Source organism: Passer domesticus, chromosome 17, assembly GCF_036417665.1.
Source record: "Passer domesticus isolate bPasDom1 chromosome 17, bPasDom1.hap1, whole genome shotgun sequence".
Lineage (NCBI taxonomy): Eukaryota > Metazoa > Chordata > Aves > Passeriformes > Passeridae > Passer > Passer domesticus.
In genome coordinates, this window is record NC_087490.1 from 10946637 (window position 1) to 10974381 (window position 27745).

A 27745-nucleotide genomic window follows, 5' to 3' on the forward strand; every position below is an offset into this window, starting at 1 on the left:
GGACCGAGTCCTCGCCCTGCCCGAGGAATGGGGTGAGGGATCTTTACCCGGCGCCCCCCACAAGGAGGTGCAGGCAGCTCTGCTCCAGTGGCTTCCCCGGGCAGGACAAGCGGAGTCAAAGCGAGAAAAACCATCCCCCAAGCCCTGCCAGTCCCCCACGGTCCCCAGCTCTCTGCACAGGGACCCCACTGCCAGGGCTCACTCCAGGCTCTCACTTCACCCCTGCAGATAATCAGCCCCAAACGCTCCCAGCTGCTGACCTCAGGCTTGCTGTTAAGCTCAAATAATAACAATTTCTAAACTTAATTTGTTTCTCCTTCTGCCCAGAAAGAGCCTCACACCCTGCTGGGAGCGGAAAGGAGATTTGTTATCAGCTCCCATTATCTCCCTGACCCAGAGAGGCTGTCCCAAATAATGACTTCTATGAGAACAGAGAGAGGCAATATTCAGTTTTATTGTTTTGGGAGACTATTTTGAAATTCAACTGGAAATAAGCTTTAAACAAACCAGTCATTCCCAGAATCCTTTCCAACAGTTTATGCACCTGTGGTGGCTTAGGAATGGTATTCCCCAATTTACTGTTCCCACTGAAAACACCCCAGACCATGTGCCACCCACCCACTCCCCCCACTGCTCCTGCAGCAGGGTGGAGAGGAGCATGGGAGGCACAAGAAGGTAAACCCTGTCCTGGCTGGAACCAGGAAATACCCCAAAATCAACTCCTGCAAATAAACAAATTTTTTAAAAAATAAAAGAAAATAGAAGCCAGATTAGGAGTGCTTTTATCATGACTACATAAACTACTAGAAGTTCCAAAAGTAGAATTATAATCCCTATTCTTTACCTCATTGTGTTAAAATTACTGGGCATTCCAAAAATCCTTTCAGTATGTTCATTGACTTTAAAAGTTGTGGCAACATGGGGAAGATGAAGTATCAAACTTGCATATCTCTTGCCTGTCATCTACTATGACAGGCATCAAAAAGTGCTCTAGGACTTTTTAGCATATATCACATGATATTCAGTGAGGAGTTTTAAAGGGGAGAAAAAAGGAATGCTCTGTTACCACCAGAAAAGAGCATTTCAACCTCTTTGGAGCATGTATCCAGTGAGATTTGGGTCTCTCTAGAGCCTTATGCTAAATTGATACAAGTGGAAGAGATGAGAAGCCACATCTTGCAGCTCTGCAGGTTCCTCCTGACAACCAGTGCAATGCTGAACTGCAGAACTCTGCCAGAACCCTTCAGGCACCAGAGCAACACCACGCAGGGAAGTTTTCAAACCAGATCAGAGTCCAGAAAGCAGGCACAAGCTTCAGCTTTATTGTTCTCCCAGCCATGGTCATCTTTGTAAAGGAATGATATTGCAGCTGAAAAAGAAGAGGGTAGGAGGAAATATTAAATTTTCATTTCTCAAACAGGCAGGGAAGACCTGACACGGCTCAGACCCAGCACAACCCTCCTCCACTGGTTTACCAGACAAACCAGCCATCATTGATGGAACTCGACTCCCTGTATCCCTGTGCAGAAGCAGCAGCCTCCAGCTCCCTGCTGCCCACCTGAGGTCTGTCACAGTGGGCAGTGACACAGCCAGGGCTGGCCTGCTCAGGAAATGTGCCCTGAGCTGCTGAAAGCCTCTTCCCTCCAGCAAGTGAAACAGTAGCTCACCCCAGGAGGCCCTTCCCGGCCCAGCGCTTTGGAGTCAGCCCCACGTGCACCCTTCTGCCACCACGGATCACAGTCACGCTCAGGGGTCTCTGAAAGAGGGGAAAAATAAAAAAATAACCAAAATATTTCACTTTTCCATCACAAAGTCAACTCCCTTCTTTTGCTGAAGCACACGAAGAACATTAAGCCCAAGGAACTGTTGTGCAGCAGTGCCCACTCCCACTCCTGTGGCTGTAGCTGAAAGAATGGAGTGTTTTGTGTGAAGTCATCTCCAGAGATCCCTCACTTTCACCACCAAGCACTTAATGGTTGTGGCAGCTTCTCTGGCCAGGCCACGAGGGTGGCACAGCCCTGCTGCTGCAGGGAGTCCCCAGGGAGAACAAACAACGTGATGATCACAGCTCTCAGCTCCTCCCTTCATCGCAAATAGCTCAGTGCTGTGAGAGAACAAGGCTACAACTAACTGCACAGACTGAATCTGACACTGCTTCTGACATGGAAATGATGATTCCAGAGATCCAAGTTCCATGGAAAAAGCTGTGGCTAACAGAGACAGGCAAGAGAATGCAGTCACAGCAGGAATGAGCTCACCCCCTCGCTGTGCTGCACCACCGTGGCAATGTTCTGCAGGTTCTGGAAGTTGTTTGCATTAACAGATCCAAACTCCACAATCTCATCATCAACTTGAAGTCCCTGGACAGAGATAGAAGAGAGATGAGCATCTGCATTCTCCAAAGACAGGGAATATCACAGGAGCATCACCCTTCACTCAGCCGCAGGGAGAGAGATGTGCTACAACACCGCTCACACTCAGGGCAGTGAACATCACCACAGCCACAGCGAGAGGTAAGTGCTCATTCCTCTGTTCAGTTTCATGGGAAGAGAAACACTGAGGCTGGAATGGCCAGTGAGGTGTGGAAGGAGCTGTGTGGTGCCAGGATACAGCTCAGGGAACACCCATTTGGTGAAATGTACAGTGTGCAGTGACCAGCTCAGGAACACCCATCTCACCCCTGTGCAGTGACCAGCTCAGGGAACACCCATCTCACCCCTGTGCAGTGACCAGCTCAGGAACACCCATCTCATCCCAGTACAGTGACCAGCTCAGGAACACCCATCTCATCCCTGTGCAGTGACCAGCTCAGAGAACACCCATCTCATCCCAGTACAGTGACCAGCTCAGAGAACACCCATCTCTGTGCAGTGACCAGCTCAGGAACACCCATCTCTGTACAGTGACCAGCTCAGAGAACACCCATCTCACCCCTGTGCAGTGACCAGCTCAGGGAACACCCATCTCACCCCTGTGCAGTGACCAGCTCAGGGAACACCCATCTCACCCCTGTGCAGTGACCAGCTCAGGAACACCCATCTCTGTACAGTGACCAGCTCAGGGAACACCCATCTCTGTGCAGTGACCAGCTCAGGAACACCCATCTCACCCCTGTGCAGTGACCAGCTCAGGAACACCCATCTCACCCCTGTGCAGTGACCAGCTCAGGAACACCCATCTCACCCCTGTACAGTGACCAGCTCAGGAACACCCATCTCTGTGCAGTGACCAGCTCAGGGAACACCCATCTCACCCCTGTGCAGTGACCAGCTCAGGAACACCCATCTCACCCCTGTACAGTGACCAGCTCAGGAACACCCATCTCATCCCAGTACAGTGACCAGCTCAGGAACACCCATCTCATCCCAGTACAGTGACCAGCTCAGGAACACCCATCTCACCCCTGTGCAGTGACCAGCTCAGGGAACACCCATCTCACCCCTGTGCAGTGACCAGCTCAGGGAACACCCATCTCACCCCTGTGCAGTGACCAGCTCAGGAACACCCATCTCACCCCTGTGCAGTGACCAGCCCCTGCACAGGACATCCCAATGTGATGAAAAGAAGGGGCTGACACCCTAATCAAGGCCCCAGCTTATTCCCACTCATTAACACGAGGCAGAGGGAGCCATGAGCTGTCTGGCTCCAGACACAGCCTTCCCCACGAGCTGTGCCCACGCACCGAGACGCTGGCAGGAGAGCCCGGGGTCACGGAGTTCACTTTGGCAAAGGCCTGGGGCAGGCTCTGGCTCTGGCTCATGGCCTCGGCCAAGGCCTCTGCCTCATCCCTGGCGTGCTTCTCCTTCTCCCGGGCATGCAGCTTGTGCAGAGCTTCCTCCACCTGCTTCATCAGCGCCTTGTGGTCATTCTGCAGACCTGTGGGTGACACCATGAGCACACAGGGAGCTGGAGAGGCTTCCCCAGAGGGCTCTCAGCACCTGCTCCCCCCTGCAGCCACGCAGAGCAGTGCCCTGGCTGTCTCTGGTCTCAGCAGGAACCTCTGCTCTATCTGCTGGGGCCTGGTGCCAGCCCGGCAGATGTTTATCAGTAAAAGTCAGAGAAAACCACCCTACAAATTTTGGTAAACATGCAAAGGCAGAAGGGCTGGGAGGCCCATGATCCCTTAGCACTCAGTGAGCAGCTTAAGGCTTCTTTCCATTAAGTCACCTGCTGTTACGTATGTACCCATCCTGAAAGTCAGGGCACTGGGAAAGCCTGGGATGGAATAAATGCCAAGCTGCTTCCTACCCAAATTTTATTCTACAAACAGCACAGAAAGGCTTTGTTGTGTTTCACAGGTCCCAAATGGCTTTGCAGCAGTGGCAGAATTTCAGCGCCGCTGCAGCAACACGTGTTCAAAAGCATTTTACTGAGCCGGCCCGGCGGCAGCTCCGAGCCCTGGGCAGAGCCAGCGGGGAACGGGCTCAGGGCAGCGCCGGGCTCCGGCTCTGAGCAACCACAACGGGGGCTGGGCGGTTCAGAGAGATGAGGAATCACAGCGAGGGCCAGGGCGGTTCAGAAAGGTGAGAAATCACAGCGAGGGCCAGGGGGGTTCGAGAGCTCCGCGGCTCCGCGGCTCCGCTCCCCGCGCTCGCCCCGCAATCCCGCTTTCGCTGGCTCATCCCGCGGGATGCGGGCGCGGCCCGGCCCCGGGAAAGGCCCCCCCGCCCGGTTCCCGTTCCCCGCTCACAGATGATGTTGTGCCGGGCGGTGCGCACTTGGTACAGGTCGATGTCCGAGCGGGGGAAGCCCTCGGCGTCCACCAGCGGCTCGTGCATCCCGACGCCCTTTTGCTGTGAGGGAAGAGGCGGCGGTTGGGAGGGGGCCGGGCCCGCGGGCCCGCACGGCGCCCCCCAGCCCTGCCCGGCCCTGCCCGGGCACCCACCCCCTCCAGCAGCTCGTAGCACGCCTTGATCTGCGCCTCGATCTCGTCCTTGCGCCGCACCAGCTGCTGCACATCGCTGACGGTGACGGGACGGCCCCCGCCGGGCTCCGCCATGGCCGCGGCCGGACGGCAGCCGGGACGGCGGGGGCGGGGCCTGGGAACCCGGGGGCGGGGCCTGGGAACCCGGGGGCGGGGCATGTGAACCCGGGGGCGGGGCATGTGAACCCGGGGGCGGGGCCTGTGAACCCGGGGGCGGGGCCGTGCGGCGGTGACACGGAGGCGACAATAGCGGGGTGACACATCGGTGACACACCGGTGACACACCGGTGACACACCGGTGACACGGAGTGGCAGTAGCGGGGTGGCGCAGCTGCGTCACTGCCCCCGCGGCACGCCGCTGTGGCGCTGGCATGGGGTGGCCCAGCGGTGTCACCGTCTCTGGGTCACACCGCTGCGGTGGTGCCATGGGGCGGCTCTGATGGCGACACAGCGGTGTCACCATCGGTGACACACAGCTTTGCTGGTGACACGCAGTAGCACAGCGGTGTCACCACCTCTGGGTGTTGTGTCCCTGTCCCCGCTGCTGGCCCCTCTCCAGCCTGTGGCCCCGCACATTTGCCGGGTGCTGCATGGCATCCATGTCCCCATGGCGGTGTGGCAGCAGGGGACAGCCCCACCACGAGACCCCCACCGTGTCCTCCGTGCCACTGGCACCCACCCAAGCCCCCTGTGCTCATCCTCTGTGGCCTCGCTGGTGCTGCAGCTTCCCACCACTGCCAGTCCGGGGGAGTTTGTGCCCTGCTGTCCCCCTGGCAGGGCCAGCTCCTGCCCCCTCCTGCTGCTGTCCCACCTTTTGTGTCCCCGTGCCCAACACCCCCCACACCCAGCTGGGCTCTGCAGCTGCCCTGGCTCACGTCCCCAGCGCGGGGGCAATGTCCCCAGGGGCAGCGGGCGGGCCGGGGGACGTGCTGCCCAGACTGCGTCACCCCCGGTGACCTGTGCCACACACGGGGCAGGGACTGGGCTGCGGGGCCAGCAGGGTCCCCGCCCCGCAGAGCCTCACGTGCGGCACCGCCAGGGCTGGCGACACGGCCCCGGTGACAGCCACCCCCGCTCGGGGCAAACCAAACACACCCCCGGGTTGGCGGCGGGAGAGGTGGGGCCGGGAGGAGCCTCCGGCCCCGTTATATTGAAAGCCCCCCCGGGCTCGCCCTCTCTCTGCTCCCCTCACATCGCCAGGCCGCGGGAATGGTGAGGGGCACCAGATGGGAACTAGCTCAGGCACCCGGGGCTCCGTGGCACAGGACACTTTTGGAGATTTAAGCTCTGCTTGAATTTGGATTTTCCAGTGACTGGGCTGGACGTGGCAGAGCAGAGCTGCTCTCCAGCCTGGCCTGTGGGTTCAGCTCCCTGGAGCTGCTGTGCCTGCCTGTCCCACTAATGTCTCTCCTTTCTCCTTCTCTTTCAGACGTCCTACACAGACAAGGGGGAAAAGGTAAGAGTTGTGTCCCTGTCCTGCCCCTCTGCCTGGCGTGAAACATCGGGCATGTTCCTGCAGATTATTCCTTGATTACCTGTTGAAATGAGAAGTAAAACTGCTCTGGGCCACACAAGATCCTCGTGGTAAATTAGTGTTAATCACTGAAGTTCTTGGTTTGGGAGGAGAGTGACAAACAGGAGATGATGGATATTTCCCTGTCAAGCCAAGCCTTAAGCAGAATCCTCATTCCATGCAACATGTATTTCCAAATGCTGCATTTTTTTCCTCCTTTTTCACTTTTAAAGTGTTTCCAGGGCTGGGTGGCCTGTGCCAGGTTGGGCGGTGGTGGGGAACAGAGCAAAGGGGGATCTGTCCTGGCGCTGGTGGTTGTGTAAGAGCTTTCGTGGAGGAATTAATGTTTAACACAGCAAGGTTTGCAGGTGGGCAGCTCGCTGGGATGGCCACTTGTGGGGAGCACTGGGAGAACTGGGACTGTGGCTGTGGGCAAAGCCAAACTGGTGCTTTGTACATTCCTGCAGTGCAGGACCCTGTGGGACTGGGCTGTAAAGCACTTTGGAAAAATCTCCATGTGGGGGTTGTTCCACCCAGTTAATCCAGGTGCATTTGCAGGAGATGCATTTCCAGGGTCCCAGCTGCTGCTTCCCCCTGCTCCAGAGCCGGGCAGTGCTGCAGGAAATGCAGCAGCAGCAGCTCTCAGCCCCTTTTCCTTTCCTTTTAGCCCCAACGAGGCCGCTTCATCCACTTCCACTCCATCACCTTCTGGGTCGGCAATGCCAAGCAGGTGAGGGGCTTCACACGAGTGAGGGGACAGCCATGCCAGGGGACAGCAGTGCCAGGGGACAGCCATGCCAGGGGACAGAGCAGTGCCAGGGGACAACCATGCCAGGGGACAGCAGTGCCAGGGGACAGCAGTGCCGGGGGACAGCCAAGCCAGGGGACAGCAGTGCCAGGGGAGAGCAGTGCCAGGGGAGAGCAGTGCCAGGGGACAGCCATGCCAGGGGACAGCAGTGCCAGGGGACAGCAGTGCCAGGGGACAGCAGTGCCAGAGGAGAGCAGTGCCAGGGGACAGCAGTGCCAGGGGACAGCCACGCCAGGGGACAGCAGTGCCAGGGGACAGCAGTGCCAGGGGACAGCCATGCCAGGGGACAGAGCAGTGCCAGGGGACAGAGCAGTGCCAGGGGACAGCCATGCCAGGGGACAGAGCAGTGCCAGGGGACAGCAGTGCCAGGGGACAGCAGTGCCAGGGGACAGCCACGCCAGGGGACAACCATGCCAGGGGACAGAGCAGTGCCAGGGGACAGCCACGCCAGGGGACAGCAGTGCCAGGGGACAGCAGTGCCAGGGGACTCCTCCCGTGCCGGGACAGGCATTGGCTGCCCGGGGGGCGTTGGCTCGTCCCAGCAGCCCCAGGGCCGGGGTGTGCCGCTGTCCCCAAGCCCGGCCCCGGGCCGGTGGCCTTGGTGGCTCTTGCGCAAGGCGAGGGGCGGCTGCCGGGGGTGGGACATGGGTGGGATGTGGCCCAGGGCACGTGGCCGGGCTCAGCTGTGGCCACCAGCCTGCGGAGCTGCACGGGCTCACGGCAGCTGGTCTCCATCCCTTGCCCCGGGCAACTTAAACACCTCTGTGCCCCACACCCGAGCTGCTTGCCAGCCAGCCTTGCAGAACAGGGGACACGCAGAAATGTCTCCTGCTCCATGGCAGTCCTCACAGAAAGTTCTGGAGGCAGCACTTCCCACTGAATTTGGGCTTTTTCCTCAGTCCTGGCCCTTTCTTGCCTCTGTTTGTTCCCCCTGGGCTGCTGGAGGAGGCGGAGAAGCTGCTGCCTGTTCTCACACACACACACAGCAAGTGTGACTTGCACCTGCCATGGTGGCTGTTCTCCATGGCCTGTGGGCCACCAGCACTGCAGCTGCAGCCTGAGGGACTCTTCCCTTCTTCCACTCTGCCCACAGGCTGCGTCCTACTACTGCAACAAGCTGGGCTTCGAGGAGCTGGCCTACCGGGGGCTGGAGACCGGCAGCAGGGAGGTGGTGTCACATGTCATCAAGCAGGACAAGGTGAGGTGCCACTGCAGGGCAGGGAAAGGGGAGGTGGTGTCAGACGTGAGGGTGCTGCCCAACCCGCCATGAAAACCATCACCTGTGGCTCTTCATCCTCTCCTCCTCTTCCTCGGCAGATCGTGTTTGTTTTCTCATCCGCTCTGAACCCAGGGAATGAGGGTAGGTGTCACTGGGGGCATGGGGTGGGAAATGGCCAAAGCAGTTCTGCTGATGCCTGTGGCTGTTCCTGCCTGGGGCAGAGATGGGGGAGCACCTGGTGAAGCACGGGGACGGGGTGAAGGACGTCGCCTTCGAGGTGGAGGACTGTGACTTCATCGTGCAGGTGGGCAGCCCTCCCTCCACCCCCTCCCACAGCCCCCCAGAACGCTGAGGGGAGGCAGGGAGGGCCTGGGGATGTCTCCCCCTGGCCCAGGGGAGCTGTGGCAGGACAGGATCTCTCTCCTTCTGCCCAGAAAGCCAAGGAGCGTGGTGCTGTGGTGGTGAAGGAGCCCTGGGTGGAGCAGGACAAATTTGGGAAGGTGAAGTTTGCAGTGATCCAGACGGTGAGTGGCAGGGCAGGGCCATGGAGCTGGCTGCAGCTGGGAGGCCCCTGCACAAGCACAGCCACAACACAACCACTTTCCCCCCTCACAGTATGGTGACACCACCCACACCTTGATAGAAAAGCTCAACTACAAGGGCCTGTTCCTCCCTGGGTACCACCCACCCCTCTTCAAGGACCCCCTGCTGTCCAAGCTGTGAGTACTTTCCAGAGGCTCCTGCCTGGCTCTTTGCCATCGTGTTCTGGTGGGACATCCCCGAGGAGCTGGACAGGTCCCCACTGCCCTGCAGCCCCCTGGCTGTGGGTACCCCTGAGCCTGGCTGAGACCCTCCTTGTTTTCCCCCACAGACCAAGTGCCAAGCTCAGCTTTGTCGATCACGTTGTGGGGAACCAGCCTGACCTGCAGATGGTCCCAGTGGCAGACTGGTAAGGGTGGGGAGAGCTGCTGGGAGCTGGGATGGAGCAGCAGCACAGCTCTGCTGCTCTCACTGCTGCTGCCAGGGCTGATGCAGACAGCAGAGCTCCATTACTGTGGGGATGGAGTGGGGGCTTGACTGTGCCCCTTGTGCCCTGGGCAGGTACCAGAAGAACCTGCTCTTCCACCGCTTCTGGTCAGTGGATGACAAGCAGCTGCACACCGAGTTCAGCGCCCTGCGCTCCATCGTGGTCACCAACTACGAGGAGACCATCAAGATGCCCATCAACGAGCCAGCACCTGGCAAGAAGAAATCCCAGATCCAGGTGGGTGCATGCTGGTGGTTGATCCCTGTGCTGCCTCCACTCCCAGGGGGGTCTCAGTGAAGGAACAGGGACGAAGTGTCAGTGATCTGGAGCCAGAGCAGACCTGCTGTGCTGAGGTGGCTGCTGGAGAGCAATCCTGGCTCTGCTCGGGTCTGACAAACCCTGGGGGAGCTCCTGGGCACAGCCAGCTTACCCCATCTCATCAACAGTGTCTTTGCCATTCCATGGTGCCCCTGGGCTGATCTTGCCTGCGTATTTTTAAGCCCACACCCATCCCTTCAGAGCTGTAGCTGTGCTGTCACTTACCATGGTGACATCTTTTCCCTGTAGGAATATATCGATTACTATGGAGGGGCCGGAGTCCAGCACATCGCCCTGAACACCCCTGACATCATCTCAGCAGTGAGTGCAGCCCTGGGACCCCCTGCCCTGGGAGCCCCTGCCCTGGGAGCCCCTGCCCTGGCTCTGGGCACGGTGCCCATCACAGGGTGCACCGTGACCCTGCCAGGGTACAAGGACACAGAGCTCACGGCCTTTGTGCTGTGGTTGTTTTACAACCAGGGAGTCAAAGGGACCTGCTGCATCTGTGAGCTGCCTGTCCCTCCAGCTCAAAGCAGTTGGGGTCTGCAGGGCCCTTGGTGGCACCTTTGTCCTTGCAGGGGGCCTGGTGGGACACAGACAGCCCAGGCTGCCAGGCTGAGCCCCACAGCCCATCACCACCTTCAGCTGGGCAGGGGCAGGTCTGGGTTGAGCCCAGCTGCCTCTGAGCACCCAGCTTTGGGCTCCTCTCCAGACCAAAGGGCCTCCAGAGCTATCAAGTTAGGTCAGAGCAGGACACATGATCCTTGCACAGCTCTCTGCAGTGCCTGGGGAGGACATCTTGGGCCTGCCCATTCCTGGTGCCAAAGTGAAATGATGAGGCAGGTTCTCATGCTTGAGGTTGGCCAATGCCATGGGAAAGCACCTCTGTCCTGACAGGTGCCAGGAAAGCTCCTGGCACAAACCCCTCCCAAACTGAGCCCTGCTGGGTGTCCCCTGCCTTGCAGATCACCAACCTGAAGCAGAGGGGCATGCAGTTCATGGATGTGCCCTCCAGCTACTACCAGGTGCTGCGGGAGAGGCTCAAAACTGCCAAAATCAAAGTGAAGGAGAGCATTGACAAGCTGGCGGTGAGTCTGAGGGGGAAAAGGCCTGCCCAGGGCTGGAGCAGCTCCCTCAGTGCTTTGTGAGTGACAGAGAGCCCCACCTGCTCCTCTGTGGGTCTTCGAGCTGTCACCTCATTTCTTTCCTCCAGGAGCTGAAAATCCTGGTGGATTTTGATGAAAAAGGCTACTTGCTCCAGATCTTCACCAAGCCAGTTCAAGACAGACCCACGGTGTTTCTGGAGGTGATCCAGAGGCACAACCACCAGGTTGGTTTGAGGGTCTCCTGCTGATCCTGGCCACGAGCCCTCAGGGCCACCAAGGCCTCAGGGCCACCAAGGCCTGGTCCCTAACGGTGCCACCCCTGCAGGGCTTCGGTGCTGGGAACTTCAAGTCTCTGTTTGAAGCCATAGAAATGGACCAGGATGCCAGAGGAAACCTGACAGTGCTGGAGCCCAACGGGGAGACCAAGAGGATGTAGGGGATGGCAGGAAGTGCTGCCCTCCTCCCCAAGGAGCTGAATCCCAAGTGAACTGGGAAATGTCCCCTGTTTTGGTAAATAGCCCAGACTCGAGTGCCACAAAGCCAGGGAAGCCACTGCCAAGCTGGACAGTGTGAAAGGACCCAACACCTCTCCCAGCCCAGCCCTGGCACTGCCCCTCGGTGACTCCTGGGAGATGGGCGTGGGAAATAGCAAACACACTCTCAAAAAGCACTTAATCTGATCCAAACCATGGAATTCTTCACAAAGGGCAGATTTAAGGCATGTGCCAAAGACACGCAGCTACAGAGGAAGACAGAAGAAACAACTGGGAGTGCTCACATTTGGTCCATGCAAAGTTTTAATTTTAGCTACACGGGAAGCTGCGAAAGCACGGAGGCGTTTTCCTCTCTGCACATCTCCTTTTGTAAGATTTTGGTTTAATTGCTTTTAGACTCAATCTTGATTTGAATTTGCTGAGAATAAACATGGTTTTAGGGTAGCTCCAACACTCTGGAATGAGAATTAATTGTATTTACACTTTTCAGCCTTCCCAAGGCAACAGTCTTGCTCTAATACCTGTAAATTCCTGCATTAATGATGGGTTGGGGTTTCTCCCATGTTTCCAGCAGTAATTGCTGGCATTGGCAGCAATTCCTTGGCTCAGATCCTGGCTCCACGTGCAAAGTCCCCTCTGGGTGTTGTTCTGGTGCTGTCCTTTGCACGGGGAATTCCTCCCCAAGGCAATAAATCCCTTTTTGACCTGGCCTGGGGAGTCCCTGTGTTCCCAGGGGCTGCAGCTCCAGCACCCCCTGTCCAGCCCTCAGCCCAGCTGCTGAAGGACTCCCTGGGGTCTCCCCCTGCTGCCCACCCCCCCTGCTCCCTGTTCCCAGCATGGGAGCTCCCATGAGCAGCCCAAGCCCCTGCTGAGCCCTGGGCTCTGACAGTCCTGTCCCCAGCCCCTGCTGGCTGAGCCCCCAGCTTGGCTGTCCTGCAGCCCTGTCCTGCCTCTTCCACCTCCTCCTCCTCCATCAGCCATTCCCCTTGTCCCTGCTCCAGGTATTTCTTTTTGAATAAAAGCTCAGAGAGGCCACCATGACCCCCCCCCAGCAGCAGCCCCCCATTGTGGGGGTACCTGGGGGGTACATGGGCCAAACCTGAGCAGCTCCCCTTTCTCTGGGTCCAGGGAGCAAAACTGATCCAGATTTCAAACAAGCACAGAATATCCTGGAAGGGACCCACAAGAACCATCCAACTCCTGGCAACTTGAATAAACTGATTTAAAAAGAAATAAAGGAAAGAGCCTCTGGCCACAACAGCCTCACACATCACTGACCCCTCCCCTGGTGGTTGAGGGATTTTGCCTCCATAGAATTAAAAATCAATAAATAAAGGATATTAAATCAGAGCAATCAGGGGAGAAGGAGGGGCAGGGACCCCTCACCCTGAGGTTGGACATGTTTGGGACTCCTGGTTCACTGTCAGGAGAGCTCTGCTTCAGCTCTCCAGGGCTGTCAACATTGTTAATACTGAGACATTTCTTAAAGTTTATAGACTAGAATCACATATTTCTTTCATGCAATACAATGTTGCTTAAATTCATTTCCTGCTCACCAGAATTAATATTTTCAGTGAACTTTGCTGAAAACCAGTTCTTCACACTCTTCTTGTTCTGCCTCCTTGAGCTCTCACAGCTCCAAGAGCCTTCCTGGTAATATATTAAGCACAACATAATTTTTCTGTAAGAAAAGTCAGTATATTTATGGTTTGCTTTATAAAAGTTACTATAATACAATGGTACATAGTATTCAATTCACAAAAATATGAACAAATATATACAGCATGACACATCCACAACAAAAACACTTTCTTCAAAACAAGATACATACTGGTGACAGATTCTATATGCACAAAACATCCCTAAATTTATAAATTTGCTTAACCAAAGAAAAAGCAGAAATCCTAAATCTTCAAAGCAGAGTTGTTGTTTTTTTAAAGGAACTTAGGAAAAAAAATTAAATTTATTGCAAACAATTTGATCTGCCTACTTTTAAAGGAGGCCCTTGATTTTCCACGCTGGAATTAAAACCAGAAAACTGCAAGAACTGGGAGCTGGGTGTTCTTCCACTTTGCTTCAAAACTGCCCCATTGTTTTACAGTGTCCTTCTTGATGTGTTTGCACTTGGACAAATCCTACAGTGGCAATTGAGGAAACTCATAAAAACAAAACAAATATTAAACTGAAAAAATCCAGTTGCTAATTTGCTTAAATACATTTTAGGGTGTCTATTAGACTGTACACATTTCCTCGCTTGAAATAAATAGATTTTGCACATTAGGTTTCAGACTGAGGGAGGGGGGAAAAAAGAAGCCTTGACTTGGCAATTTTTTGTCTTCAGTTTCTTAATGCTTCTAATTGCATCTATTTATTTGACAAAAAACCCCGTATTTATACAGAATTTACATTATACAAAGCTTGACACAAGCTGTAAATGCCACCAGCTCCTTTGCTATACTCAGTCCTTCTTCCTCCCCATCTTGACATGATTTAGAGCTGGAATCTGTTTAAAAAGAACTCCAAATTACAATAGTCACTTTTAATAAACTATTTACATGCTCTTGAAGTACAAAGAAATCAGCAAAAAAATTTCAACATGTTTCTACAAGAAACAGTGTTTGAAGAGAAGATTCTTGAGTTCGCCTATGTACAGAAAATGCATTTTTTTATACTTCAAAATCCTTTTTATCCTTTAATTTTTATTTTGTACAGAAATGCACTGAAATGATCCCTGAAAAAAGGTCACAAAAACCAGAACTGAAACTACTGTATTTGTAGGAGTTTTAAAATGATGGTTGTTTTGTCTTTCCTTGTAGAAACAAGCTGCTCTGTACAATAGAAATAACTGCAGGAAGAGCCCCAGCCCTCCAGCCCACCCTGGGAATGTGAACCCAGGGATCCTGTGGATCCACAGGGGCCCCTGCACCCCCACAGCTGCAAACCAAAGGCTTAAACTCTATTTCCATCATTTTGCTCTGTTCTCTTGGGTCATTCCTCCCAGGGAGATGGGATTTTGCAGGGAGCACTGTAAATGTCTGTCTTTTTTTTTGTTTTGGGCTCAATTTGAAGTGACAGTACATTTGGGATGGGTTTTCCAGTGGCCAAAAGCACTGCAGTCCCTGTCAGCAGCTGGTGAGGCTCCTCTTATCCCTGTCAGTGCTTCCTCAGGGAGCTGAATGAACCACAGAGCTCCTGCCTGCTCCCAGCCCACCCTGCCCAGCACAGGGCACAGGGGCTGAGGCACCTCCAGCCCCAGCTGTGGCTGCAGGGCCCCCCTGGCAGGGACTGCACCAGGCCTGGGGCTCCTCACCACAAAGGGAGTGGTTTGGAGGTCAGGCAGCTTCCCAGTGCAAGACAAAACACCTCCCAGGCAGGACTCTGCCAGCCAGGATTTATGGGGGAAACAAGAGAAGTCTCAGGTTTGGCTTTGAGACCAGACTAAGATGATTTTCCAAAGTGCTGCAGCTACAACAGCTCTGCTTCTTGCTGGGGAAGCACTGAGAGATCAGCTCTTCTAAAAACTCCCATTATTTGTCTGGGATCCTAAAAGGGGATGAATTACAGGCAGTTTCAGAAGTACCCAAGTGATTTAGGTGCTCATGGTCTTTGGCACCCAAAGCTTTGGTGCTCCCCAAACACAGGGTGAAGGGCCTGAAGGTGCCAGTGACCTTCCTCCCCACCTTCCTCACCAAGGGTTAAGGCCAACTGCAGGGGCTGATCCCACCCAGAGCACACAGATGTGCTGGACACAGGGCTGGGCCAGTGGGGTGTGCTCACCCCCACAATCCCACCATGGATGCACTGGTTTGATGGAGCAGAGAGGGACAAGGCCAAGGACAGGGGCTTCAATTCTGACACACAGGAAACTTCTGTGCATTTCCAAAGCCTTGGAAGCCAAAGGCCAAGCTGTGGAGATGCCAACTTGAGTGCCAACACATTGAATCTCAAAAAAATAACTAAACTGAGCAGCTGGTTTAACTCCCAAATGCCATCACTGCAGTTCCAACCAACATCCAGTGACAGAAATTTGTGCTTCTCATGATTTTGGGTTCTGGGTCACCAACACCCAGTTGCTGGAGAGATTTAGGAAGAAAGAGGAGAAACAAAACAGAACTGAAACAAAAGCAGAGATGGATCATGGACTGTCCAATCTCAGAGACAATTTGCTTGCCCCCAGACAGAAACACAGGTGGTATTAAGGCAGCTTGCAGCAGTCTGTGTGTTCCTGCTCTCTCAGGCCTTTTGTCTGGAGGAGACACCCAGAGGCAGAGGTCTAACCTACATTACAGGCTCCACGCTGCAGTGCAGCCCTGGCAGTTCCAGGGAACAGCTGAAAAATCTTCCAGGAGCTTCTTTTGCAAGGTTGTCACCTCTGTGGAGGTTTGGAAAGAATACAGGAATACAGCTGTGCAATTTGTTCTGTGGGGAGAAGGTGTTTAGTTATGCAGATAATCTTCCCATTTCAGAGTGACATTGCAACTTCCCCTTACAAGCCAATTAAAAAGGGTTTAGTACAACAAATCTCTGCTTTTAAAGCAGGAGAAATTCAATGCTAATTGAAAAACTGATCCTGTCTATACCTGAATGGTGGTGTAACATTTCCAGATCTCATCCAAAGAACTATTTTTTTGGTGTTTGGTCCCATTTTTAAATGGAACCTCTTGAAGAACTGCAACCTTCACCTCAGCACATCTACAAGGACAAAATATATTGAGAAATCATGTTAAAACATGCCTTCCAAATGTAGAGAAGCAATTAATTTCCATGCTATAGATGGGGGGAACAGGATTGCTTTCAGGGACACTTCTACCATGATTTTCTGGAGGGACAGGACCACCCCTGGCCAAGTTACTGAGTAACAGAGGGAGGAGAGCAGCAGGGCACAGCTTGCTCCTATCACAGGAGGCATCTCCCACATCCAAGGATAGAGCAAATACTCCACATAAAACACTGGAAGGGCAGGGATATGCAGATGAAAGTGAGAAAAAATGAATACAAGTCACATGAGCCTGTTTCCCACCCACAGGAAGAAAGCCCTGCCACAAAGGTGGGGCTTTGCTTGCAAGCAGGGCAGGATTTCTCAGCAGGGGCTGAGCTCCCACTCAATCTCAGCCTCTTCTGCAAGCAAGGCAAGGCCATCTCCAAGGATTGGGAACCCCAAAGGCCACACAATGCTACAGCTGCCCAGCTGACCCCACTTCTTCCCAGTGACTGAAGTATCCAAGGGTTTCTCACGTGCAGCTGCAGAGGTTTTGATCCCCCATGGACCAGCATGGCATAGAAAACGAGAGGGGAGCCAAGGAGGGGAGCTGAGGTCTGGCTGCCCTGACTCTGCCCCGGGGTCTGGCTGAGGGGCCTTGCTCAGGCTCATCCCTAAGGAAAAGGCAGGACAGCTCAGCTCCAGGCTCGCTGTGGACACATCTCCACAAACACACACACCCCAAGCACACACACACACTCACTCACTCACACACCCTCAAGCCTCTGGCTTGCTCTGTAACATCAACCTTACATTTATTTACAGCTTACTCTGAGAAATCTGTGCAATTTCAGCCAATCAAGCTCCCAACAAACCCTATATGGCATTTTCAGTCTCTGCTTCACATTTAAACGTTGAATGTCTTTTTCAACCAACGAAAACTGATGAGAAAAAGGTAGCAGCATTTATGAAACGATGAAGGCTTAGAAGAACAATTAAAAAAAAAGGTACCATTATCCCATGATGGAGCATTACTTCAGGGACTGAACAGAGAAGCTAGTGTTTAGATAGACCATGCCACAAAAGGTAGCCACCTTTTTGTGTGCGTGTTGGATCTGAAAAGGAAAAAGCACCTGAAACATGAACAGTCCTCGTCAGCGTGTGCGCTTTTTGCTTTCACTCATGATCCTGGCAGAAGTGCGAAACTTGCTTGGTTTTCTTCTCTTTTTCTTTTTTTTTTTTTTTGGTAAGTATTTTTTTGCTTTTAAATTTTTTTTCTTCCTTTTTCTGTAGGTTTTTTTTTCCTCTTTTTTTGGCAAAGTGCAACCACACCTGGTTACCACAGTTTTGACATGGCCGAAGGTGCAAGTGTGACAAGAAACCTCGAGTTCAGTTCAGGGTTCCCCTGCAGTTCTCAGAGCCACAGAGACACGGGATTTTTACATCCTCAATTGGAAACTTGTAGTCGTAGGTAATTTCCTCGTTCACATTGATGTGCTGCTTGGAGTAGATAACGATCTTCTTTTGAGACTCCACCGTGATCACTTTAGCATAACAATTTGGCTGCAAGGGTGACAGAACAGGTGATGATGTAGGTTCCCGAGGGCCAGGGCTTCCCAGCCTCCACAGAATTATTTCAAGATAAAATAAAACAGGGCAGTCCTTTCCCGAGACAGCCCCAGCCATGCTTTCAGAGCCTGGACTTAGGGCAAGCCTAGGCAGGGCGGCATGAAGCCAGAAAACACAGCAGCCTCCTTGTGCTGCTCCAAAATATCCACATTCTGGTCATTTGTGGAGCAAAAGAGCCTGGATGATGCTCCATCAATTTTGTCACAGGCTAAGAGAAGCTCAGTGCTTAACAATTTGGCCAGGAGGGCAAGTCTGAGTGCAGACTGCAGCACAGAGCAGAGGGGGAAGCAGCAGGGAATAATTTCCCATGCAGACACTAGAAGGAGACTGTTCCCACAGCTGAAATTTGGTATGTTTTAAGGAAATATTTGTTAGAATTGCTTCCTCAGTGTCCATAGGGGTCTCCTGAGACAGCCAGAAGGGCTCTTGAGTGCACTCAGGCTCCCTGCATGTTTCATTCCTCAGGTCTCTCCAACCTCTTTACACTACTTTAGACCCTGCTCTGATCTGCTGTGGCTCCTGAACATTTAATCCCAACCCTGTGACCCCCTGCCACCTCTGAGCACCCCAATCAGGGCTGGCAGGGCCTGAGGGTTTGTCATTGTGCCAGGGAACAAAGAGCTGAGAGCACCGTACTCACATTGCAGCTGTGGTTGATGAACCTGGCGAAGTTCCCGCACTTGGTGGCATCGATGATGGTGTCGTGGTCCACTCTGAACATGTAACTGCTGCCAATGCCCTCATCCTCGTATCGCTTCTCACGCATGTCAGCAATGACCTGCAGAGAGCCCACAGGCTCAGGCACTGACCTGTGAGCAGCCACCCCAGCTCCACAAGGCTCCCTGAGCTCTGCTCGTGCCAGGCAATGGGGTTTATAGGATCCCCATCACCCCAAGAGAGCAGAAACACAGAAGTTCAGGATGGGCTTTTCTTAAGAGGGTTCTCCAGAGTGCTCATTTTCCATGGATTGTTGGAATTCCCACCCTTGTACCTCCAAACCATGCCAACCTGTGCCCAGCCCACAGAGCTGACACCTCCAACCCAGGACTCCAACTTTCACTGTCACACTCAAGGGCTTCTTCCAGGGCTGGGTTTTGCCCAGATTTCACCCACAGCTTACCTGCCTGATGTTCTGACCCACGTACTCTATCACCATCTCATCAGCTGCAATGGGCTCCATAGCAAAAAGGCCCCAGTCGTGAATGTGGCTCTTGCAGAATTTTAGTTTTTTCTTCCGGAACTGCACGAAGAAAACACCCCAAAACCCCAGCCCTGAATTAGCCACAGCACAGAACAGGACAGGATGTCTGTGGGTCCAGAATCTGCAGCAGGGGGATCTACCTTGAGCTGGTTGAACTTGAGCAGGTCGCTGTCGCAGCTGCCTGTGAAGGAGGAGAGGAGCCTGCGCTGCTCTGAGCGCCTCTCGGAACCAGCCCGGGTGGAAGCGTGAGGTTGGGCAGGGATGCTCATACCCTGAGAGGACAAATGGGTGATCAAAGCTGAGCCAGCACCCTGCAGGCTCCCTGTGAGCAGCCCCTTGTGCTCCAACACATCAGCACAGAACCCTGACATCAAACATTAGCACTTCCCACGCAACCCCAGGACAATCAAGGAGACACACAGCTCCCTCTCCCTCCCTGCCAAAAGGCAGGAAGCACCTACTGTGTGTGACAGTGTCAAACCAAATCCCATTCCCAGCTGGCACTCTGGATTCCTCACCTGTGTGTCAGCTGGAGGCTCCTCTGCAAAAGCTCGGCTATTGTTGAGGTATTTGAGTTTGTCCTTCTTATCAATTTTGTAATAGCCTTCGCTCCGTGCGCAGCCCGTCACGTGCTCCCGCATCCCGTCATCCCGCTTCTTCTTCTTGGGGGTAGAAAAGCTGGTAGGTGCAAGAGGTTAAGGAGAAACACAGCCAGAGCTGGATATCAGACTAAACTTGCTACAGCTGCATGGAGCTAACACCAGGAGCCTGGAAAATGAGGAAGGTTTTGTGGGGTTGCAAAAGATAACATCATTACGGAGATGCTGCTCAGGCCAAAGGCCTGGGAGAGATGCTGCTCTCAGCAGCCTTGGGAAATCAGCTCCTGCAGACACACATCACAAACCTTCTGGCTGGAAGGCACCTTCAGGGCTTTGGCTCCTGCAAGGACAGTGGAGCTCCAACTGCTGCCAGCTCACCCCACAGACACAACCACAAAGGCTACAACAATAGAGACTGACCCAAAAATGCTTCCTGTGAGGGAAAATGTATCCTTGACACCAAAAAAGTGAAGCAGAGGGACCATAAAAATCAACAGGTGACAGCCTCAAAACCAGAGTGCTGAGGGTTGGCTGCAAAGCAGGTGAGCCTGCAGGTACTTTCACACTTGTTATGCACTGTAACACACAATGAACTCAAGGTGATTTGGAAGTGGCTTAAAAAGTGAACATAATTTTGCTGTTACAATATAATCCTTATCAAGAGGGAAAGATTTATGTTCACTATGGGTTTTGTTAGTTATCACTCACTGCTTTAGGTGTTTGGGCTTTTTTGGTTTTGCTTTCCTGTCTTGCAGGAAGCAAGGGATGAAGATATCTGAACTTCACAATCTCTAGCAACACACAAGGTGGTGTGTTTATCTTCTTCAACACATAAACCTGTACATCCTTCCTGAAAAAAGTACTGGAGAGTTCTGAGGTTTTTAGGCTCTGCTCTGGAGAACACTACTGGTGGCTGCACACACACAGAGCCCTGATGTGCCACTTAGAAAGCACTGATTTTATCAGTATTTCAACCTCAAAGCAACTCAAAGCTGCCAGAAGCACTAACTCATTGTTTTGGGCACAGATGGTGAGATTATTTTTACAGCAAGCTTTAGCTCCAAGTGAAAGCTCTGTATGTGCAGACTAGAAATTCCACAGGGAAGCTGGAAAAAAATTCTGGTTACACGCAGACAGAAGCTTCTCAAACTAGGAAGGAAACCTCCCCAGAAGAGGTGCCTACAGACTGTCCCTGCACTTCCAGACTGAACGTGCAGCAGGAACAGCCACTTCTGCAGTATTTTTGTATTGCAGCTTCAGAGAATGAAACAGTCTAAAATTCCCTGCTCATCCAAGCAATCTCTATTCCTGTAAGCAACTGCTTCTCCCACCAACTTCTCGTGCATCTCACACGTGCTGCCAACATAGTGAGAAAGGATATAAGGATGGAAAACCCAGAGGGTGTCATTGAGCCAGTCCATACCATTGTCCTGCTGCAACAAGCGGTCGTAGGTGATGCACATGAATTTGATGTCCTCCTCGTCTATGCCCCCGTTCCAGATGTCATACAGAATGGTCATCTCCTCAAACTCGGAGCGCGGCCTGAACTGCGGCCGGGGCGGGGAGTACTCGGGGGAAGGGATCACTGGCAGCTCCTCAGATGGCTTCTTCTGCCTCCGCCACTGCCGCTTGGGCTTGGCGTGAGCTTCTTCTTCCTTGATGTCCTCATTCCACTGGTTCTCCAGTTCCTTGAATGGCAGTTTCTCTGCAACTGTCTCAGCTGCTATTTTCTCGTGGAAACCGTCATTCCTGAAGTCCAGGGGGACGGCTTCAGGGTCTTTCAGTCCATAGTAGGCATCAGGATGTCCACTCAACAGCTCCTTGCCCACAGCACCTTCCACCAAGGCCACTGGCATGGGAGGAGGTTCTATGGTTTTGCCCGAGTACACATCCAGCGAGAGGACAGAAGGTGGGGACCGCCTCGGCCGACCCGGCCTCCTTTTGGGAAGAACAGAAGGTGGTGGTGGGGGAGGAAGAATAGAAGCCCCAGGGGGTACTTCTGGGGAGAGCAAACCAGGTTTTATTTCTGCCCTGCATTCCTCGATAGGCATTCTTCCATCTCCATGCATGCACGGCAGGGCTGCTACAGGTATTGGCTCATCAGGTGGCAAACCCATGTCCATGTGGAAATCTGCTTGCGGGGGGCTGGCAAAGGGGATAGGGGAAGGAACACTGTTCATGCTGATCGTAAGGGAAGCACCAAGAGGCTCTTTAAAGGTTTTCTCTTCTAGCTCATCCTCTGACTGTTTCTTGCCAGGCAGAAGGCAAGGAATGGTAGCACCAGCCTCCGGGAAAGTAGGCGTGAAATTGAAATCTCTCCCAGGAGTCCGAGGAATGCCACTATTAATGCCAGGAGACTGGGATGGGTAGGAAAAGGGGCTCCCTGGGACTTGAGGGGAACTGAGGGTCAAGCTGCTTCCTGTAAGGGGAGCATCACTTCCTGGCGTGGCTGGAACAGTGTCCGTGCTCTGCGACTTCGCGAGGGGGTGCGAAGACTTGGCCAACATGTCCCGCCCGGGAGTCCTGGGAATCTCCTCTTCCACGGATGTTTTGGTCACCATTAATTGTTCAGGGAACTTTTCTGGAGGGACTAAAGACTCTTCCTTGCCGGGAGTGGATGGCAGGGGAAGCATGGAGGATGGCACCTTGTGGGCTGGCAGCAGGAGGGTCTCAGTCTCCTGGATCATCACCTCCCGGCCGGGCGTGCGCGGCAGCCGCTCGTCCTCCTCCGCTGCCGGCAGAGGCTTGGCTTTCACTCTGGCTTCCAAGCTGCTCTCCTCAGGCTTGCCAAAGAAGCTGCTTTTGCTGGGCAGAGGTTCCCCAAAGACTCCCCCTGGAGCAGAGATACAGAGAGATGCCTCCTCATCTTGAGATTCAGGCTTTGGACCTTCCTGCACCTCTGGCTCCAGCATGGAAGTGGGTTCGGGCTCTTCCTCTGAAAGGGGAGCAGAGAGGACAATCAGGAGCTTTGCCTCCACTTGGCTACTTGCCACTTGCTAGTAAAGACATGTTTAAAATGCCACAATTAAAGAACAGCTCAATTCCACTGTGAGGCTTTAAAACTCCAGTGCTTTACATTTTGGAGGCACAGAGTGTAGAGTAATTAGACACTACCACACACTTTCCTAATGGACCATAAAAAACCCACACTATTAATTTGAGGATTAACTACGACACAGACCAGAACGAAGGCTTCTCTGCTTTCAAAAGCCCTGACAACCTTTTGTACAGACATTAAAGGAATGAGAGGATTGTGGGGTGAGGACTTTGGAGGAGGGCTTTGCAGGGACAGTCAGAGCCCAGAGCTATCACCTTTCCTAATGTGGGAACTAAACTAATTGCAGGCCAAGGAGCACCCTCAGCTCTCCAAGGAGGGAATGGTGAAGGGAATAGCAGAACACTCCTGAACAACACATGAAGCAAATGGGAAGCCCTTGTAATGAATGTGGACACACTCAGATGGTATCAATGAGGCAATTTATATGCTGCTCTCCCTGCAGCAGCCTCATTTGTCTGGAGTTTATTTACCCACTTAGGGCCAGGTCCAAAAGGAATCAACGGTGAATCTCGTTAGGCAGCTCAAAATAACATTTTCAAGTGGGAGAATGAAAGGAGGTGAAAATGCCTGGAGAGTTGGAAGGGAGGCATTCCCCATTTGTACTGAACAAACCAGGGCTGCTGGAGAAGGGTCTGAGCCTTGCAACTCCTGTATGAGCTGGGTTGCTCAAGAACAGTGCTGCAGTTTGAGTTTGTTCCCACAGCTTACCTGGAAAGCTCATTCTCATTACACATGTCAAGTGGCTCAAATGCAGGTGCCTCCAAATTTATGTTCTTTCAGCACACTGACCTGTTCTAGAAAGGATTCGTGCAAAACCAGTTCTTCTTTGCCCTGCCCAGTTCAACATTTTACCTCTTTGTGACTTTCAGATTTTGCAGCAGCCAAGGAGTGACACCCTGTGCAGGGACTGGATTTCCAGCTCTCCATGTGGCAAAACACTGCCAGTCCTCAGACACCAGTGCTGCCCAAGGCTCCACAGCAGGCCCCACTAGATGTGCCCTCCCTGTTGGCTCCAATTTTAACTTTTAAATTTCCCCCAGTTGCCAAATTACTCAAGCTTTATGCATCTCACTCCTGTTCTAGTAAAAGGTTTCCAATTTCCTTGGGTTAAGTACAACTCTGTATTGATTGAAGACAATTCCCTTCTTCCAGAAAACTAGTGAGTATCACTCATTTAAAAGGAGTAAGTGACAAAACCACCCACAAATAATATCAGGAATCATACATAACTCTGAGACTCCACTCACCTGCCCCATGCAGCTTCCCTATCACATACTGCTTTGATATTAAAACCAAAAAGAGCCAGTAGTGACATTCCTGTTCTGTTTTAGCAGCCACGGCTTTTCTATCTTGAGCTCCAGCCACCACACCACCCGATCAGTCACCCTCAGACCATGACAACTGTTCAGTTCCTCTAGGACTCCAACTAAACTGGCCCAGGATAAGATTCTGGATACAGTAACCACAGTATTTTTAGTAGCAGATGGCTCATGTAAAGCTCCTTACTAGGAGGGAAAGTTCAGCACAGACCTCTTTCCTTGTACAGATACTCCCTAGCCTAGAGCCAAGACTGGAAGAAGAAAGAACAAGGGAAATACAAACCCATACATATTGGACACTGGGAGAAAATTTACTTGGAAACATAATAACAAAACTCCAAAGCACATGGAAGGGCATACCTGGCCTGCAGATGGGAGAGAGTGTAAGCTTTGTCTCCTGATCTCTTTCCATAACCAAATGCTTCAGAGTTTCAGCAGCAACAGAAGCCCCCAGGACTTGGCCACACTCACTTTCTCCTGCCTTGATTTCTTCACTGCCTTCATCTTTCACTGCCAAAGCTGGCTCAGCAAGTCCCAAGCCTGTTGCATCCATGTAGTCATCCACAGGATACAGGTCCAAAATAGTCTCCCTCTCATCATCAGGAAGCTCATGACCAGCAGGTTCATGCTCTGGCTCAGCAACCATGGCTTCTCTGCCTTGATCTTCAGCCACCTCTTCCTCCTCTTCTTCCTCCTCATCTTCATCATCATCATCATCCTCCTCATCTTCATCATCCGAGTCTGAACTTGACTCGAATTCAGAGGAGTCCTCACTCTCATCAGATGATTCAGCTTCAGCCTTGGAAGATGAGGGACTTGCTACATCTGCAAGAACAAATGCCTTTAGTTCTGCTTTCTGCCTTTAATAATCAGTCAGGGGCAAATATCCCTTCCATGACAAAGTGTGGAAACAGCACCACCAGCAGCAGGTGGGTTTGAAGGAGTGGCCTCCCAATTCACTTATTTTTGCAGAGATTTATAAATCCTGTCCTGGCTGCTTACAACAATCACCATACAGCATGTGAGCAGTAGTGCTGCCTGGCACCTCCCCACCTGGGTCTGTCAGTGCACTGTATCTTTTACTAAGATTTTCTGCTGCCTTTACACATGGCCTTAAAAAGTGGAAACTACCACCTTCCTGAGCAGGAACTGAGTGATAGGACAGAGTTATTAGCAGCCAATTTATCCTTTTCAGAAATCTGGTCCCTTCTCCCCCCAGCCACTCCTGGTTCACAAAACAAGCACACATTTAGCTGGGCTTAGACCAGTGCCCCTGTGGCTGGGCTGGGCTGAGATCAGGTAGGGACTGCAGGGCTCTAAAGGGACCCACTGACTGAGGGATCATGGAAACCTCACAGGTATTCATTAAAAAGATCTCTCTGCATTATATTGTGTAAAACTGCCCAGTGAAAGGAGGTCACAAAGGCAGAAGGGAGACCAAAGGTGACACTTGCTGCTTCCACTGCAGCTCCTTACCCTCCTCGGAGTCCTGCTCCTCCTCCTTGTCACTTGTGTCTATGCCTGTCTCCTCCTCATCTTCATCCTCGTCTTCATCATCATCTTCATCCTCATCATCTTCATCCTCCTCATCCTCCTCTTCCTCCTTTGCAAGAAAGCATTGCCAAAAATGAACAGTGCCTGAGCCTGTGACCTGGCTGTCAGAGCAGTAACCACCAGGGACTCTCAGAGAACCTGAAGAGGGAGTGACCTGACAGAGGCTCTGTAAGGATGGCCCCACCAGGAGCACTCATCTCCTAGAAAAGAGAACCTTGGCACTTGGCATTACCAGGCCCCCTTTTAATGACAGACAGCATTGAAACTGCAGCCACACACCAACACACCTTGCCAGGTGCTGCTTTCACCAAGCCTCCCTCTTCTTCCTGCTCCTCTTCCTTCTCTGAAGATGACTCTTCCTCTTTCCCTGATGTCTCATCTCCCTCCTCCCCCTCACTGTCGAGCTCCAGTGGCCTCGCTGGTCGCCGTCGCAGCCCCACTGCCTCTGCATCCTTCTTGGACAGGTCAGATGTTGTATCAGAAGCATCCCTGTCCCTCTCCGACTCTGAGGAGCAAAAGCAACAGAAATTACCATCAAATACTTTGGAAAGAACAGAAAGAGTTAACTACATAAGGGAAACTTCTTCTTTGGGAAGATCAAGTTAGGAGCAACGTGCCCATGCGGTGTGAGGGTCCCCAGGCTTACAGGGACTTGCTGATGTCACAGTGAACAGTGCTGATGGCAAAATGTGGGTGGCCAAAGCTGACACTCCCTAGGCAGAGCAGACAGGAGAATGGCACAAGTGAGGTCAGGACTAGGTGATGTGATTTTAATGCTTTTCTGTTTCATTTTTTGGCTTCAAAACAACTTGTTATATTTCTGAATTGACTTCTACATGAACCCATATGCAAAACAAAGGGTATCCAAAGCTTTGTCTCCTCTTTACTCTTCCCTGGTAATAGGAAATAATGTTAAGGTATTTTCAAACAGATTTTTCTGGCAAATAACTTTGGTTTCTTTCTCAAATCAAATGCAGAGCAAACTGTTACGTGCTTCCTCCTACCACATCCCAGCGAGCTGTGAGCACACCCCAAAGAGCCCATGAACCCACCTGAGCTCCTTCTGCTGGGCCCAGCACAGCTAAAATAGGTTATGAGTTATTCTAAAAATGTGGCTCTTAAACTTCCCACCAGTGAATTTCAGATAATTGAACCCAGAGGGGCCATGTCCCAGCTGATCAGAGCTCTGTGAGAAGCAAGGTTTGGCTCAGATCCTTGACTTTGTGTTTAACTGTAGAGTGAGCACACTGCTGTGAAGTTTAAAGGATTCAGCTTGGTGGGGTTTGCATCTGCTCCTAGATTTCAAACAAATGCACTTTGCAAACCTTCATCTTCATCATCCACAGTAGAAGGCCGGATTCTCTTCTGATCTCCCGCTGAGGCAGCTTCAGGTGGCTCCTTTCTTTTCACCTGAACAAAAGACACAATTAGCATTTCTGAAAGTTTAGAAACGGCAGAAATCAACTTCTTCAGCAAATTGCCACTTCTTTACTTTGCTGTGGTCACAGCAGAAACCAAGGGCCACTTCCCAGCTCTTGATCTCTTTATTTGCTTGCAAACAGAATTTCACTGTGAATTAAACTCTACCCCTTCAATTTGCATGAAAACACCCTGGGTACCAGCATGGTGCTGTCATCACCAGGTACTCTGAGGATGACAGAGGAAACTCTTGACAAATCCATGTGTCTGAGATTGTAGAAGAACAGAAAGAGAGCCTAAGCCCATGGCATCTTAAAGAACCTCAAAGCAAGTTTTACTCTAAATAAAGACTGGAGAATCTCTCATCCCAAACCTTTGCTTGTACCCTTCTGTGCATTCAAAAATCCTAATCCAGGGAAGCCCTCTACACTCCCCTATCCAAAATTTCTTTTCAGATACTTTTGATTTTTTTATGCAAATGCTTTTCAAAATGGATACCCTAGGTTTCTGAGGAGACAGAGTTTAAGCAAACTTCAGGTGAAACTCAGCTGCCAAACCATCAGATTCCAACCAGAACAGGAACTGTGTAAAGCACCATGAGCATACATGCAATTTCATGATCATGCTGAGATGCTGTGCCCTAAAGACAGGGAAATGCCCCCTTCCCCCTGCAGAGCAGGGAGATCCTCTACAGACAACTCACACAAGTGGAGGATGAAAAGCTAAGGGAACACAGGGTCCTTGCTCTGGTCCTGGGGGGTCAGAAGCAACCCCCTGAGTGAACACAGAGTGGGTGAACAGCCTGAGGGCTCTGGGGCACAAAGCTAGCGAGGTCTGCCCTCCCAAGGCTCCCCTGGG

The 27745-nt window shown here is 52.4% G+C and overlaps 3 protein-coding genes across 9 annotated transcripts in view; 1 reads left to right on the plus strand and 2 right to left on the minus strand.

The window, feature by feature from the left end:
* Nucleotides 1-434: 434 nt before the first annotated feature.
* Nucleotides 435-5044, minus strand: PSMD9 (proteasome 26S subunit, non-ATPase 9). The gene is made up of 6 exons (XM_064392534.1): nucleotides 4886-5044; nucleotides 4691-4793; nucleotides 3683-3876; nucleotides 2259-2360; nucleotides 1668-1756; nucleotides 435-1369 (listed from the first exon to the last, which is right to left on the minus strand). Exons 1-6 carry the CDS (start codon nucleotides 4997-4999, stop codon nucleotides 1342-1344), a joined length of 630 nt encoding a protein of 209 aa, XP_064248604.1. The 5' UTR covers nucleotides 5000-5044; the 3' UTR covers nucleotides 435-1341.
* Nucleotides 1369-12128, plus strand: HPD (4-hydroxyphenylpyruvate dioxygenase). 3 transcript variants are annotated; one of them, XM_064392518.1, is made up of 14 exons: nucleotides 1369-2513; nucleotides 6354-6380; nucleotides 7105-7167; nucleotides 8339-8443; nucleotides 8563-8605; nucleotides 8686-8768; nucleotides 8899-8988; nucleotides 9080-9183; nucleotides 9336-9413; nucleotides 9566-9728; nucleotides 10059-10130; nucleotides 10775-10897; nucleotides 11023-11139; nucleotides 11241-12127. In XM_064392518.1, the coding sequence occupies exons 6-14, from the start codon at nucleotides 8688-8690 to the stop codon at nucleotides 11349-11351; spliced, it is 939 nt and encodes a 312-aa protein (XP_064248588.1). In that variant the 5' UTR covers nucleotides 1369-2513; nucleotides 6354-6380; nucleotides 7105-7167; nucleotides 8339-8443; nucleotides 8563-8605; nucleotides 8686-8687; the 3' UTR covers nucleotides 11352-12127. The 3 variants fall into 3 exon arrangements, with proteins under 3 accessions (XP_064248588.1, XP_064248589.1, XP_064248587.1); XM_064392519.1 differs by lacking the exon at nucleotides 1369-2513 and adding an exon at nucleotides 4398-4523; XM_064392517.1 differs by lacking the exon at nucleotides 1369-2513 and adding an exon at nucleotides 5184-6136 and having other exon boundaries at nucleotides 11241-12128.
* Nucleotides 12129-14065: 1937 nt separating this feature from the next.
* The window catches only part of SETD1B (SET domain containing 1B, histone lysine methyltransferase), a 45823-nt gene continuing 32143 nt past the window's right edge, over nucleotides 14066-27745 (minus strand). Inside the window, exons 9-20 of one of the 5 annotated variants that reach the window (XR_010348676.1) lie at nucleotides 26794-26878; nucleotides 25756-25973; nucleotides 25391-25517; nucleotides 24275-24739; nucleotides 20919-22472; nucleotides 19457-19623; nucleotides 19079-19210; nucleotides 18858-18977; nucleotides 18378-18515; nucleotides 17242-17671; nucleotides 15990-16101; nucleotides 14066-15828 (exon numbers count right to left, since the gene is read on the minus strand). Coding sequence is in view for 2 of the 5 variants with exons in the window: in XM_064392499.1 (XP_064248569.1) it covers nucleotides 17498-17671; nucleotides 18378-18515; nucleotides 18858-18977; nucleotides 19079-19210; nucleotides 19457-19623; nucleotides 20919-22472; nucleotides 24275-24739; nucleotides 25391-25517; nucleotides 25756-25973; nucleotides 26794-26878 (3180 nt within the window). In the remaining 3 variants the exon portion in view is untranslated. Of the gene's footprint in view, nucleotides 17672-18377; nucleotides 18516-18857; nucleotides 18978-19078; nucleotides 19211-19456; nucleotides 19624-20918; nucleotides 22473-24274; nucleotides 24740-25390; nucleotides 25518-25755; nucleotides 25974-26793; nucleotides 26879-27745 lie in introns of all 5 variants that reach the window. The other 4 variants (XR_010348675.1, XR_010348674.1, XM_064392500.1 and 1 more) reach the window with 4 other exon arrangements.

Coding starts and splice junctions, on each gene's coding strand:
- HPD (XM_064392517.1), top strand. Junction 9,414..9,565: donor ATGGTCCCAGTGGCAGACTG/GTAAGGGTGGGG, acceptor TGCCCTGGGCAG/GTACCAGAAGAACCTGCTCT. Junction 11,140..11,240: donor TCCAGAGGCACAACCACCAG/GTTGGTTTGAGG, acceptor CCACCCCTGCAG/GGCTTCGGTGCTGGGAACTT.
- PSMD9 (XM_064392534.1), bottom strand. CDS start 4,999: ATGGCGGAGCCCGGCGGGGGCCGTCCCGTCACCGTCAGCGATGTGCAG. Junction 4,794..4,885: donor GCTACGAGCTGCTGGAGGGG/GTGGGTGCCCGG, acceptor CTTCCCTCACAG/CAAAAGGGCGTCGGGATGCA. Junction 1,757..2,258: donor TGGTGCAGCACAGCGAGGGG/GTGAGCTCATTC, acceptor CCCCTCTTTCAG/AGACCCCTGAGCGTGACTGT.